General features: G+C 36.6%; 1 protein-coding gene across 2 annotated transcripts in view; it reads right to left on the reverse strand.

Moving 5' to 3' along the window:
* The window catches only part of LOC125269115 (NACHT, LRR and PYD domains-containing protein 12-like), a 37,485-nt gene extending 22,974 nt beyond the window's left edge, over positions 1–14,511 (reverse strand). For both annotated transcript variants that reach the window (XM_048191880.1, XM_048191879.1), the window contains exons 1-6: positions 14,395–14,511; positions 13,104–13,239; positions 7,406–7,510; positions 6,911–6,998; positions 4,473–4,668; positions 2,563–4,390 (exon numbers count right to left, since the gene is read on the reverse strand). In XM_048191880.1, coding sequence (XP_048047837.1) covers positions 2,563–4,390; positions 4,473–4,668; positions 6,911–6,998; positions 7,406–7,510; positions 13,104–13,126 — 2,240 coding nt within the window. In that variant the 5' untranslated portion in view covers positions 13,127–13,239; positions 14,395–14,511. The remainder of the gene's footprint in view (positions 1–2,562; positions 4,391–4,472; positions 4,669–6,910; positions 6,999–7,405; positions 7,511–13,103; positions 13,240–14,394) is intronic.
* Positions 14,512–15,684: the final 1,173 nt, after the last annotated feature.

A 15,684-nucleotide genomic window follows, 5' to 3' on the forward strand; every position in this document is an offset into this window, starting at 1 on the left:
GAAGCTGTATCTCTTCAGTGCTTTGACATATTGACACCAAACTTTGCAAGTGTCATTGTCACCTCACTCTGACCATACCACAACAATTTGGACACAGCGCCACCTATTGGTCGAAAGTGATGAGCCAGTAAATCCTCATTTTTTATCATTTTTCAGCTCTTTTAGCTAAAATGATCTTAATAGGTCTTTAATTGCTCACTGCTGCAGTTAGCCTGATGCTCCCAGTCATGTTGGCTGGCTTCTTGTGCCGTTTTTGTGCTTGGCCCCGTAATTGCTGCTTGCAGCTATATTTGTTGTTATATTTGTTACAAACAAATGACAACAATACAACAAATACTATAGAGATACAAATTAAATAAACTTGTTTTTCAAATTCAGTAGGTTTATTTACCATGTATACAGTTATTTAACATATTTTGTTGTTTTATTTACATTAATGACAAATAGGCTACGGTCCCTTTAAAGGTCCTGTTCTTCGTGATCCCATGTTTCAAACTTTAGTTAGTGTGTAATGTTGTTGTTAGAGTATAAATAAAATCTGTAAAATTTTAAAGCTCAAAGTTCAATGCCAAGCGAGATATTTTATTTAACAGAAGTCGCCTACATCGAACGGCCAGTTTGGACTACATCCCTCTACTTCCTTCTTTAATGACGTCACTAAAACAGTTTTTTGACTAACCTCCGGCCGCAGGAATACACAAGAGTTGCGTTTGTAGAGTGTGTTTGTCGCCATGTCGTCGAAACGCTGTTATTTTCATCCCACAGTCCAATCACCGGGTCTGATTCCGGCTCAAATTGATAGGGTAAAATTAAAGACATGTTTACAATAACACTGAGCGCGTGCATCTCCACGTTATGGTAAGAAGCGTGACCTTTCCGGGCAGGATGCGCTACACTGCTGTCGAATCACAACACAGGAACCGCTGGCACAATCAGAACTCGTTACGTGTTTCTGAAGGAGGGACTTCATAGAACAAGGAAGTCATCAGCCCGTTTTTATGACAGTGGAAACAGCGGTATACAGATAAGTAAATTATGTGAAAAATACTGTGTTTTTTTACACGCGAAACATGAACACATGTTATATTGCACACTATAAACACAATCAAAGCTTCAAAAAACCACGAAAAACGGGACCTTTAAGACCAAATCCATGGATACTGACACATATCCTGTTTTCACCCAAATTGTTTACGTCCACTTAAGCCATAACCGACTGTATTTACGTGAGATACTCCACACGATGGACATTTCGACAACTATATACAGTATATATGTAATATGCACCGGAATCTCATTATGAGAGAAATGTTTTTCTCTAATACACATTGCTCACAATTAATCATACCCTTTTATTCAATACATTTTGCAACCTCCTTTTCCCAAGATAACAGCTCTGAGTCTTCACCTATAATGCCTAAAGAGTTTGGAGAACACCTGACAAGAGATCAGAGACCATTCCTTCATGCAGAATCTCTCCAGATCCTTCAGATCCCAGCTCCATGTTGGTGCTTCTTCTCTTCAGTTCACTCCATTCTCTTTTCAGTATGCTCATTTTCTTTTCTTTTTTTATCTGTTGGTATTTAATAGAATCCATGATGCCATGTATCTTAACAAGATGTCCAGGATCTCCAGCAGAAAAATAGACCCACAATATTAAAGATCCAGCAGTATATTTCATTGTACACATGGGGTACTTTTTACCCCTGTGTGCACCAAACCAATCTTAAGTGTTTGCTGCCAATTTTTTTTTTTTTTTTTTAATCTGACCATAAAGCATTTGAAAAGTAACTGACACTACTGAAACTTCAAACAGGATGGGTTCTATGGTGAAACAGAAAAAAAAAAAAAAAACCTTTTTTAGCAGCAAACACTTAAGATGGGTTTGGTGCACACAGGGATAAAAAGTATCCCATGTGTACAATGAAATATACGGCTGTATCTTTAATGTTGTGGGCTTATTTTTCTGCTGGAGGTCCTGGACATCTTGTTCAGATTCATGGAATCATGGATTCTATCAAATACCAACAGATAAAAAAAAAATCCAAACCTGATTGTCCCTGTTAGAAGTCTTATAATGGGCTGTGGTTGGATCTTCTATCAGGACAATGATCCAAAACAAACATCAAAATCAACACAAAAATGTGTCACTGAGCACAAAATGAAGCTTCTGCCATGGCCATCCCAGTCCCCTGACCTGAACCCTAAAGAAAATGAGTGGAGTGAACTGAAGAGAAGAAGCACCAACATGGAGCTGGGAATCTGAAGGATCTGGAGAGATTCTGTATGAAGGAATGGTCTCTGATCTCTTGTCAGGTGTTCTCCAAACTCATCAGGCATTATAGGTGAAGACTCAGAGCTGTTATCTTGGCAAAAGGAGGTTGCAAAAAGTATTGAATAAAAGGGTATGATTAATTGTGAGCAATGTGTATTAGAGAAAAAAAAAAAAAAAAAAAATATATATATATATATATATATATATATATATATATATATATATATATACACACACAGACACACACACACACACACACACACACACACACAAGTTAAATTACTTACAAAGCCTTTTTGGAGGTTTTGATGACTTCCAACAATCTAATGAGACAATCATCTGATTTCTTGAATTTCTGAAGCTCAAACTCCTCCAGCTCCTCCCCTGATGTCAGCAACACAAAGGCCACAGCAGACCACTGGGCAGGTGAAAGGTCACCAGATGAGAGACTTCCTTTGCTAAAGTGGGCCTGAATCTCTTTCACCAGAGTTTGGTCGTTCAGTTCATTCAGACAGTGGAAAAGATTGATGGATCTCTCTGGAGACAGATTATCTTCGAGTTTCTGCTTGATGTACTCAACTATTTCCTTGTTGGTCTGGTCATTGCCGTCTTGCTGTGTTAACAGACCTCGTAAGAGTTGCCGATTAGACTTGAGTGACAGACCAAGAAGGAATCGAAGGAAAAGGTCCAGGTGTCCATTGTCACTTTCAAGTGCCCTGTCAACTGCAGTCTTGAGAAAATTAATCATGGTTTCATTTTTGTTTTCCTGTTCTGCAGACTCAAACACACTTGTCTTTTTTCTGTCTAGAAACAGATGTGCATAAATGGCTGCAATAAACTCTTGAATGCTCAAGTGAACAAAGCAGTACATGGTATCAAGAATTATCCCTGTTTCCTTCTTAAAGATCTGCGTACACATTCCTGAGCGCACTGATGCCTTATAGACGTCAATACCACAGGCTTCCAGGTCAGTGTCATAGAAGATCAGGTTGTTTCTTTCAAGCTGCTGAAATGCCAGTTTCCCCAGTTTAAGAATGGGTATGGCTTCTTTATCCCAGGGAACATCTTCTGCGTATTTTCCATCATACTTTCGTCTGCTCTGCTGGACCTGAAAGCGGAGAAAGTGTGTGTACATTTGTGTCAGAGTCTTGGGAGTGTCTTCAGTATTTGATTCCTGCAGTGTTTTAGAGGTGTCACCAGCCTGATTTTTTTTCAGGTCATTATTTCTTTTTTCCTTCAAAATGTTCTGGAGAACAGTGGCTGAAATCCAGCAGAAGACTGGGATGTGGCACATGATAAAGAGACTTTTTGATTGTTTAATATGATCAATGATTTCACTGGCCATTTTCTCATCTGTGAATCTTTTTTTGAAGTACTCTTCCTTTTGTGCATCATTGAATCCTCGTATCTCTGTCAGCTGGTCGATACAGTCAGGAGGAATCTTACTGGCAGCTGCTGGTCTGGTGGTGATCCAGATGAGAGCAGAAGGAAACAGATTTCCCTTGATAAGGTTCGTTAGGAGAACATCCAGAGAGGCTGGTGACGATATGTCATGCCATGTCTCAGTCTCAAAGTTTAGAGGAAGTCGGCATTCATCCAATCCATCAAGGATGAACAGGACTTTAAAATTATTCCTTCTTGTAAGGTTCATTCCTTTTGTGTCTGGGAAAAATTTAGTTATAAGGTCCATCAAACTTGTTTTTTCTTTTTCCTTTAAGTTCATCTCTCTGAATGGAAGAGGAAATATGAAGCTGATATCTTGATTTTCTTTTCCTTCAGCCCAGTCCAGAACAAACTTTTGCACAGAGATGGTTTTTCCGATGCCAGCGACTCCTTTTGTCAGTACAGTTCTGATCTCCTTGTCTTGTTCAGGTGCTTTGAACAAATTTTTGGATTCAACTGGTATCTCTTGTGATTCATGATGCCTGAAAGAAACTTCAATCTGTCTGACCTCATGTTCAGTATTGACCTGTTCACTGCCACCTTGAGTGATATAGAAGTCTGTGTAGATGTTATTCAGAAGTATGGAGTCACCTTGCTTTGCAATTCCTTCAAACACACATTGGTACTTATTCTTTAGGGAACATTTTAGTTGATGGATGTAGAACAACTCATCTAAACACAGGAACAGAAAAAAGTTTTAGGTCTTAATTTTTTTTTTAAGTGACAATCTGAGAGATGGTCATGAGTTTCTTACCTTCAAGAGTATCAGCAGCTTCATCTTGTTTCATCTCTCTCAGGAATTCTAGTGTGAGTTTAAGAACTGCTTCATTGATACTGGACCCATTCTCATTAAAGTCCTTGACTAAGGATTGTGTGTTCTCTTTTTGTAATATTTTCTTAAACTTTCCCAGCTCATTCTTCAGAAATGCGAACATTTTGCTTTCAAGATCCTACAAAGCAAGAAAAAAACAAAACAAAACAAAAAACAAAACAAAACAAAACAAAAAAAAAAAGTTAAACACAACTACAACACAGTTGTCATCCTTTAAACACAGTGACTCAAAATTATTCACACTTATTTCTAATGATGTGATCAAATCAACTGTATAAAATATAGGTCAGTTCAGAGTGCACAGGTAACACAGGTGCTGAATGATGATACCAACAATAGATGGAAACAATCTGAAAAGTAGAGGAGGAAGAGTATGTGCAAGAGGATGATGAGGAGAAAGAGCAAGGGGTGTGGAGACAAGGCTGTCAAGGCTGGATCCGGCACAGGTTTTTCCCTTTGCCTGGCAAGAGACGACATTGCATGTGATGTGGAAAATGTCCTCAACAATATTCAATAATATTCAACAATATTATTGATCTGACTGTACTGACATTATAGGATGAGAACTGAACTAAGCTAGCCTAGATGATGACATCACTGTTTTCTGCAGAACTGCTTTAGAGGAAAATAATTACAGTAATTTACATAATAGTTGATGGTCTTTACAATGTAAGTGAATCAACACTGAACTGACTTCAGCTGAACAATGACACTATTTTCTTTTAGAGCTGTACAGCCAAAATGAACCCTCTTTGCATTACTGATCATCATGTATCTGTTATCACTGTAAAGCTGCTTTGACTATACTATACTAGACTAGACTAGTATCTGTGTAGTATCAATTGCAACTGAAATAAAGGTGACTTGACTTGATTTAGGCCGGACCCAACATGAAGACGTGATGCTGAAGCAGAATGAATCTCTCACTGACTCTGAACTTTGTTTTTTTTTTGTGTGTACTGTATCATGCTTTTCATTTAGAGTTTTCTTTGACCTTTTAGTCATTTGCATTTAGACTGCTGTATGTTTCCAGCATGTAAGTACTGTATATATAGACATTCAATACTATATAATATTGAATATAATACTGTACTTGCAGTACATACAGTATACTTTAAATTCACATTACTTGTGATTTCTATACATTTTATGTAATGGCAAAATGTGTTTACTGTGTTACAATATACTTTTTTTTTCTGTAACCTCATGTTCTGGATGTTGTGTTTTCCATTTTTTAATGTAGTGTCTAATGAATGATCTGTATGTGTTTATATTTTGCTTAATGTGTGTATGATCTGAAAGCTTTGTTTGATTTTGCCATAAGAGTCAGAAGTTTTGTGAAATTAGTTTGAAGATTGGATTTGTGTTTAATGTTTTGAGAAAATGAGTGATGGTTTCAAGAAATGTGTTTTAGCAATTGTGAAATACTGTAATACAGTAATTAAAAGAATTTGTAAAAGAATGCAGTGTTTAATATAGCTGTTTGTGAATGTAAAAGGTCTGTAAAGTTGGTTGTGGAATGGGTTGAACAGGTTACAGGAATGGGTTAATGTGCTGCCCTCATTTAAGCACACACACAAACACACACTCTCTCTCTCTCTCTCTCCAATTAATTTAAATAAATGATATCTTTCCAAACTCCATCTTTGTGTATGATTTAAAATATGCAGAATGCTAGATCCATTGCCAAAATAATTCTAAAAGAGCAAGACATTTATATTTGATGCTGCATTGCCCTGGAAAATGAACTGGATTAGTGGTGTAAAATGCTATACAAATAAACTTGAGTTCCTAACAGAGTTGTGCATGTATGTTTGTTTGGTCCCAGAATTTCAGTGATGAATGCTTTGTAAACAAGTCCCAGTACCGGTGCTGGATTTGTAGATCACGGGTGGTGAGTAAAACTGCATCAGATGCCGCAATCAGTGCGCAAGTGCATAAAATGTAAACAACACAAACGTTTTTGTTCCCCTTTTATTTATAATGATGCAGATGATCTCTACACAAAAGCTGTGCACGTTCGTGACTCTTTAGACTCTTTAGCTCTGCCCACAGCAGGCATGCCTCCAGGAGCTCAGCTTTTTTTGGAAAGACAGCGTATGTATCTTTTATAAATCTGATAAAACTAAAAACTTTTCGGAGATATGAAGGATGCAATATTTCTGTATATGTACTCAAGATTAACATCAGATTGGCAGAAACATACTTTTTTCTTACATATTGATTCTTATTTTATGGGTTCTTAAAATGAAACGTAAATGGTCAAAACATTCGACCTAGTATTTTTGCAAGAAATCTCAAATTTCAGTAATCTATTTGCTTGTTATTAATATAAACATTTATAAAACTGTTTCTCTTACCTGGAAGATCCGCAGGAGATTGTCTGCGAAATTCTTGTGGTTCCTGTGAGTCTGGAAAAAATCTGAACCAAATGTCTCATATCGAAGCCTGTTATAGCGAATAATTAATATAGTAAATTTTCAGGAAACATATTAGAGAAATCACTTGCAAACATTTCTTTAACAAAGAGAAAAATAAAGCATTAGCTGTTTAAGTTCATACTGTTAAAGTGTTTAAGTATAAATTTAAGTAAAACTTAATGTCCTATTCTATAAGCAAAGAACACAGAGGCTGGTGAATAATAAATTCTGCACTGACAATGGTATTTTAATATGTTGTGCAGCAGGTATATCAGCACACCAAAATTAAATTGATATTACAATATGTTCTAGGTTTTTATAGCGCTGCAGATTGTAAATTTGAATGTTATTTGAACAAAAAAGTTTCATGATAAATATTCCCTGAAATATTTTCTAACAGTCTATGTGTGACCAAAAGTAAGAAACATAAAATACCCTTTAGTAGATGATGTTTTTTTCTCGCTGAAGTTCGGCGTGTCACCTTTGGAACAGTCACTCTTCACAGACACAGAGCTGGATACACGTGAGCCTGATCTTCCACTAATGACACAAACAGAGAGAAAAACACTTTACTACAGGAGATACTTCAGTCTCATTTGAAGAGATTCCATGTTTAGTTAAGCCCGTTTAACACAAAAGAAAGAAAGAAAGAAAGAAAGAAAGAGAGAGAGAGAGAGAGAGAGAGATAAAGAAAGAAAGAGAGAGAGAGATAAAGAAAGAAAGAAAGACAGAAAGACAGAAAGAAAGAAAGAAAGAAACTCAGGACAAACCGCTCCAGTTGATTGAGTCACAATTGTTTCTGTTGTAAACCTTAAAATTCACACTCCATATTGAAGTGATTTTACCATGACTATATAGATAAGCAGGCAAGGTTGTCATGGCAACCAGATAAACAGCATATGAATTACTTTCTGTGTTAAACGTAGCAATAAACACACTGAAAATAATGCACTCTAAACATGTTTGTCAACGCAATTTTAAAGTAGGCTTTTATTAAGCAAATCAAGGAGTGAATTGCAATCACTGTTTTAAAATAGGTATCTGTTTCTCTGCAGTTGGTGTACATTGTATAAATGCGCTGAATATCAGCTTATTCTATGCAATAGGGGCCCGTTCTTCGTATGGATTACTCAGTTAGCTGGATTTTATTGTTGACAATTTGATTTGACATGATCCAGGATTGTTAAGTTCTTTGAAGTTCATCGTGGAGTTGTTTGACTGTAGACCTTTTTTTTTTTTAAAGGAATGGCGGCTCATGGAGCCTCTCCATAGTTTGTGATGCACTTTTAAAAGGTAAGATGTTTAAAGAATAAGAATGTATATTATCAGTACATCTGAATCAAATTAACTTGTACATTAAAGCATGCTAGTTGATTATTTCTCACTAAATAAGTTTTGGGAGATGTTATCAGATGATAGATTAGGCCAAGATAGGTTATTGGATAAAGTTAGCAACACTTAAACCACGAACAGCCTATTAATTGTAAAACCCATTCTATTAATACAGTTTTCCATTATTGTGTAAATATAGATCAAATCCTTCTAAACGGGGGTTAAACATAACATTGGGGCATGTGATAGAGGTGGGTAGAAATGGTAAAATGAGAATATCCTTTTTATTCCTAATTAAATGTGCAATAAACAAATCATTACTGTAGGAAGAGCATCCTATTGATATCATTTTAGATGAGTAAGCAAATATGTGTGTTGAGTTTGTATGAGATTTTTAGGCATTGTGATTCTGTTGCCTGTTACCCGTCTACACTCAAAAAATATTTTACAATACTGTTCAGTTTATTTAAAAATTAATTTGTTTGAATGTTGAAATAAAATGTTATTTAATGCATTTTTTATCAAGATGATAAAATTGGGAGACTTGTTAATGCTTAATGTTCTTTTATGTTTATTTAAAGGGTTAGTTCACCCAAAACTGAAAATTCTGTAATTTATTAGTCGCCCTCATGCCCTCATGTCGCCCTCATACCCGTAAGACCTTCGTTAATCTTTGGAACACAAATTAAGATATTTGAGTTGAAATCCGATGGCTCAGTGAGGCCTGCATAGGGAGCAATGACATTTCCTCTCTCAAGATCCATAAAGGTACTAAAAACATATTTAAATCAGTTCATGTGAGTACAGTGGTTCAATATTAATATTATAAAGTGACGAGAATATTTTTGGTGCACTAAAAAAACAAAATAATGACTTATTTAGTGATGGCCGATTTCAAAACACTGATTCAGGAAGCTTCGGAGCGTTATGAATCAGTGTGTGGAATCTGGTGTTCGGAGCGCCAAAGTCACGTGATTTCAGCAGTTTGGCGGTTTGACACGCGATCCGAATCATGATTCGATACACTGATTCATAACGCTCCGAAGCAGTGTTTTGAAATCGGCCATCACTATATAAGTCGGTTTTTTTGGCGCTCCAAAAATATTCTCGTCGCTTTATAATATTAATATTGAACCACTGTACTCACATGAACTGATTTAAATATGTTTTTAGTACATTAATGGATCTTGAGAGAAGAAATGTCATTGCTCCCTATGTAGGCCTCACTGAGCCATCAGATTTCAACTAAAATATCTTAATTTGTGTTCCAAAGATGAATGAAGGTCTTACGGGTGTGGAACGACATGAGGGTGAGTAATTAATGGCAGAATTTTAATTTTTGGGTGAACTAACCCTTTAAAAGATTTTCAGGTATGTTAGTTTTTTTGGAGGTTACCATTGTGAAGTTTATAGAGCATGTGCTTGGGTTGAGGACCTGCTAACAACAATTAAAGTTGAATTAAACTATTTTGGGTATGCCATAGATGTAATAAAACCATCTTCTGGCTAACAACTAACAATAAGAGTCTTTACAGAGAAATGATTTTGTAAAAGGTGGGAACATTTTTCTTGAATGCATTCACTAAATAAACTAACCAATTAAACTGGATTACTTGTTTTAATTTTTGTTTGATATTAAGAATTAAGAATGTTAACCTGATTCAATTAAATGCCATTGAATTAACCTTATGTAATAAACAAGTTTACTGAAATTTATAATGTTAATTAAATGCAACATAACCCAATTATGTGGAACCTGTTGACATAAAAAAGTTAAGTATTTAATAAGTTTCAGCTCAGCTGATTTTTGGATTGATGGTTAAGGGATGTTTTGTTAAAACAAAAAGCAAGCAGTTTAAAAAAAAAAAAAAAAAAAAAAAAACAATCTAGGATAAATGCGAAATGGATTTTCTAAGACAATCACCTGTCACCTGCAGGTCTCATGTCCTTGTGAAACCATAGTGAACATGACGTGATTGCCCTTAACTAATATTTAAGTTTAAGAACACAAAAATACTTAAAAACAACTGCAATACAGTCTTTAACCAAGGTAACGTTTGCCTGAAATATGTTAACAAGGCAGGCAACGCTGGTTGACCACACTAATCCTCAAATATGAGCAACTTTTTATCTTTTAAATACAACATTAGTGTAACTACATACACATACTACATTCACATGTTGGCTTATTATATAAATATTGTAAATCAATGCATTTATTGACTACAAATGACCAAAAATCACAGTTCTGTCTCTCTAAGTGTATGTGTTTTAACTGATCAGATAGCTATCTGATTTATCAAAATGATTCCATTTACACCTGGCCACACACAAGTGCATCCGGAAAGTATTCATAGAGCTTCATTTTTTCCACATTTTTTTAATGTTACACCCTTATTCCAAAATGGATTAAATTCATTATTTTCCTCCAAAATTCTACAAACAATACCCCATAATGACAATGTGAAAAAGGTTTGTTTGAAATCTTTGCAAATTTATTAAAAAAAAAAAAAAAAAAGGAAGAAGTTGAGTCCACGTGCTCAGCGTCATATCCAGAGGTTGTGTTTGGGAAATAGATGTATGAGTGCTGCCAGCATTGCTGCAGAGGTTGAAGGAGTGGGGGGTCAGCCTGTCAGTGCTCAGACCATATGTCGCACACTGCATCAAATTGGTCTGCATGGCTGTCGTCCCAGAAGGAAGCCTCTTCTAAAGATAATGCACAAGAAAGCCCGCAAACAGTTTGCTGAAGACAAGCAAACTAAGGACATGAATTACTGGAACCATATCCTGTGGTCTGATGAGACCAAGATAAACTTATTTGGTTCAGATGGTGTCAAGCGTGTGTGGCGGCAACCAAGTGAGGAGTACAAAGACAAGTGTATCTCGCCTACAGTCAAGCATGGTGATGGGAGTGTCATGGTCTGGGGCTGCATGAGTGCTGCCGACACTGGGGAACTACAGTTCATTGAGGGAACCACGAATGCCAACATGTACTGTGACATACTGATGCGGAGCATGATCCCCTCCCTTCAGAGACTGGGCCGCAGGGCAGTTTTCCAACATGGTAAAAAAAAAAACCACTTCCAAAAACACACACCTTAAACACACTTCCAAAGCAATCACTGCCTTGCTAAAGAAGCTGAGGGTAAAGGTGATGGACTGGCCAAGTATGTCTCTAGACCTAAACCCTATTGAGCATCTGTGGGGCATCCTCAAATGTAAGGTGGAGGAGCGCAAGGTCTCTAACATCCACCAGCTCCGTGATGTCATCATGGAGGAGTGGAAGAGGACTCCAGTGCCAACCTGTGAAGCTCTAGTGTACTCCATGCCCAAGAGGGTTAAAGGATTAGATTAGTCCACTTTCAAATAAAATTTTCCTGATAATGTACTCACCCCCATGTCATCCAAGATGTTCATGTCTTTCTTTCTTCAGTGGAAAAGAAATTAAGGTTTTTGATGAAAACATTCCAGGATTATTCTCCTTATAGTGGACTTCAATGGCCTCCAAACGGTTGAAGGTCAAAATTACAGTTTCAGTGCAGCTTCAAAGGGCTTTAAACGATATCAGATGAGGAATAAGGGTCTTATCTAGCGAAACCGTCTGTCATTTTCGAAAAAAATGTAAATGTATATGCTTTATATAAACAAATGATCACCTTTTTAAGTGCTTCCACCAGACCGCGATTCCATGTTCTTCAAAAAGCTTACGCTGTATGTCCTACGCCTTCCCTATTCTACTTACGGAAAAAAACTAAACTGCGGAGCAAAGCGAGCATTTTCAATAGACAGAAGTTGAGTGCGCACCAAACAAGATGGGTCTCGGTCCGCTTCCAAACAAACTCTGGTGCGGTTCGAATGATATATGAACGCAACACAGACCAAAGACATGTAAACGAACCAAAAATAGGAACATGAGACCCTAAAAAGGACAGAATCCTCACGCATGTCCGTTTTTCTTGTCATAGTCGCCAGTTTGCCCATTACAGGCATCAGACGCCCGTCTCCAGGCAGCAAATTTTGTGTGTGAGTGTGTGTGTGTGTATGTGTGTGACGGATGGATTCCCGCCGCCGTTTTGACTACTTTACACATTTTATAATCTCTTCATGAGTTCCAGCTGGCCAAAATACCATCATATGTAGGCTACACACACACAACAAGCGCATTTACCTCAGCACACAGCATTGTTTTGGATGTTCGGTAACTTCCGTCTCAAAATAGGCAATACGTCATAAAATCCAACCAATTACTTTGTGAATGTATCCCTATTCCTTAAGGTTCGGTATCTTTTGGTTCGGTGATAAAAAATGCCAGTCTGAATGCTAATCGGACCAGGACTAATTTTTTTTTTTCTTCTTTGGTCCGGACCAAATGAACCAAACAAACCGAACTACAAGTGTGAACGCACCCTTAGGCTGCCTAAGCACGTTAGAACATATTGTGAACAGCCTGAATGATGGCACTTATGTGAACATTAATTTTAATGTCTCTGTTATATGCCACACAATAGTCTAGTGTGCGTGTGAGGTTGTCTGGGAGTTGATGACAGCTTTTAGGTGCGTTATTGGCAGCACACGCCACCCTCTGGTTGGTCACCACCGCATCAGCAATGAAAACATAAATATTTTTAAGACGATAATCGCACAACCTAGTCGATATTCTATAATTAAATCAACTAATCGAATATTCGAAAATTGTGACACATCTCTAGTACATTTCACTGTGAATTCTTTGGTCAATCAGACAAACCTAAAACTTCAGTAGTGTTTAAAATGATTGTCTAAAAAACAAATGCAGACTTACCTCGGTTTCTTTGAGAGACTCATCTTAGAGAGAGTCCTTTCTTCGCTCCTCTGACATACAGCAGCCAAACTATTGAAAACAGATCGGCACTAGGATCTTGTGAAGACAGTGAAGACAATCAGATGCTCTGCACGACCTGGACATGACAATGTGGCACTGAGATAAATATCATGATATTTCAGAGGGAGAAATGATTATAAAAAAAATAAGAACTAAGGACGAATGTTGAGTTAACAATCAATCAATATAAAAATAAAATATGCTGCAAATATTTTGCCATGTAGGCTACTATTACTACTAATGGTGTCTGAATCACCTCAGATCACCTAACACAACACATGTGATGAGTGCTAAAACAATGAGAAGGGAAAAAAAAAAAACCGTATGCTATGTTTTACATTTTTTAACCCTTAAATGCATACCTCGGGTCTTTAGTGACCCCGGACGTCATTCACTACCCTCCTCCTCGTTCATTTTTTAAAGTTAGACATCAACTTTCTTGGTATTCCTCAATCAATTCATTACAAAGAATATAACAAGAAAAAAATCATAAAATTATAAAAGAATGCCTATTTTTGTATTCATTTTTTGTAAAAAAAATTGTATAGGGTCTATACAAAATATAAATATTTAAATGATGGCTGTATACATAACATACATTATCGAAGACAACAAGTTAAGTCAAAATATAATGAATATACAGTGCTGCATATTAAATACTATTATTTCTAGCTAACTATCCAGTTTATGGTCATTGAATGGCTTTTCTGAGGTAAATGTGGCGTTATGTGACATTGTTCTCAAGCTGTTTAATTTACGTCTTTCCGCGGTTGAAACACTGATTGATCGATTACGCAATAGTTTAAGACGCAATAGTTAGTTTGAGACGCGTTACATTTCGGTAAGTTGTTCTACTACATTCTTTTTGCAGCTCTTTCATGTTTATTTGCTGCAGTAATAGTAGCCAAGTAAAGAGGAAGAGTGGATCAGTTCACGCTTGATCCGCCCTGTCTCTTGAACTGAGCCTGAGGTGCTATAGCAATTGTTTTCCGTCACTGAACAATAAAAAGGTAACGGCAAATCTATCTCTCAACTCTCAACTTTGTTCACGCATCAACAGAAAAAAAAACAAAACAAAAAAAAACAGAACAAAACAAAATCTGTATGCCCATGGATGTAATCGATATGATGAAAGGAAATACAGTGCATTTAATTTTTCATTGACAAACCAAAATACAGCAACATTTGGAAGTTAAAAGTTAAAAAAGAAGTTTAAAAGAACATTCATAACCTGTGTCGTGGCGGGGGGTGGCTTGCCCTTTTGATTGTGAAAGTTAAAGTAGCCTACCCTTTCCGGTTGCATCACAGTTCCCCCGCGTTCCCATTTTTCCCACCTTCACTATATAATGAAAGCGTTTATTTATTTAAAACAAATAGCACCCCAGAAAAAAGCCACTTTCTCTCGAAAAAGAAAAAGGGCAGGTGCTCAAGCCCTCTGATCTCTACATGTACACGTGCCTGCGCAGAATAATAGGCTACTTTCAATTTCAAGTTATCACAAAACGACATCCTAAAAGGGAAAAGGGGGGAAATAAAATACCCCTTTCAGCATTATTGATTTTTACAAACTTGTTTTAACATGTGGCCTCCTTCGAACAGTTTTAGTAATTTCTGGCTGCTTGGGCATTTGTTAGGCTACTCCTGCAACCGTTAGGCTAAGTTAAAAACATTTAAATCCCGTTCACACATATGAAATTTGTTAATCATTCCCCCAAATAAATGTAATCGTGGAAGTAGTAAAATTTACTTGCAGTAGTTCAGACGGTCTTGTGCACCAGGAAGAACAGAATCCAGAGTCCACTTAAATTTTTGAAACAAGTCTGTAGCAAGGGCACGTTCAAACTCAAACAGGTGCGCAACGTTTTGCTGTTATTTCTGGGTTGAACGACATGTTTCCTGGAAACGGTGTGCAACGGGGTTTGTATGGGGTTAGATTCCGTCCTAAATAAGCGTGAATCAAAAATTTAAAAACACATGTACAAATATATAACACAAACTTAAAAATAATGCAAAATGATCAGAATTGCAAAGAAAGTGGTCACGGATCAAAATATAATAAGCGTGAATCAAAAAATTAAAAGTGCATTTAAAAAAATAACAAGCATGGATCAAAACTTTAAACACGTTCAAAATTATATTGCACAAATCTTAAACTTGTGTTTATACGTTCTTAAAAGTTGTTTTCCTTGCTTTTATTACTCTGTTCTTTGTGCTCTATTACATTTTCTGCTCATATTTTACTCTTTCGTACACTTGTGCTGTTTTTCCTCTTTGCTCTTCTTTACATGTTCGCTCTTGCATTTCCAAATGTTGCAGTTCGAGTTTCATGTAAATTAGGGCGGGCTTAAGCGTCACTATTGGTCCACTAGGGTCTGTGTAGCCTACGGTCCGTGTACTTTTGCGTCCATTCCTTTTTCCTTTTTTAACCACGTCAAGAAAAACAACAAACGAATGGTTGTTGTATTTTTAAATGCTATGGTGAATACCAAAATTTAAATTAAAACCGAATACACAAATTTCT

The sequence above is a fragment of the Megalobrama amblycephala genome, linkage group LG5 (assembly GCF_018812025.1).
Source record: "Megalobrama amblycephala isolate DHTTF-2021 linkage group LG5, ASM1881202v1, whole genome shotgun sequence".
In the NCBI taxonomy this organism is placed as follows: domain Eukaryota; kingdom Metazoa; phylum Chordata; class Actinopteri; order Cypriniformes; family Xenocyprididae; genus Megalobrama; species Megalobrama amblycephala.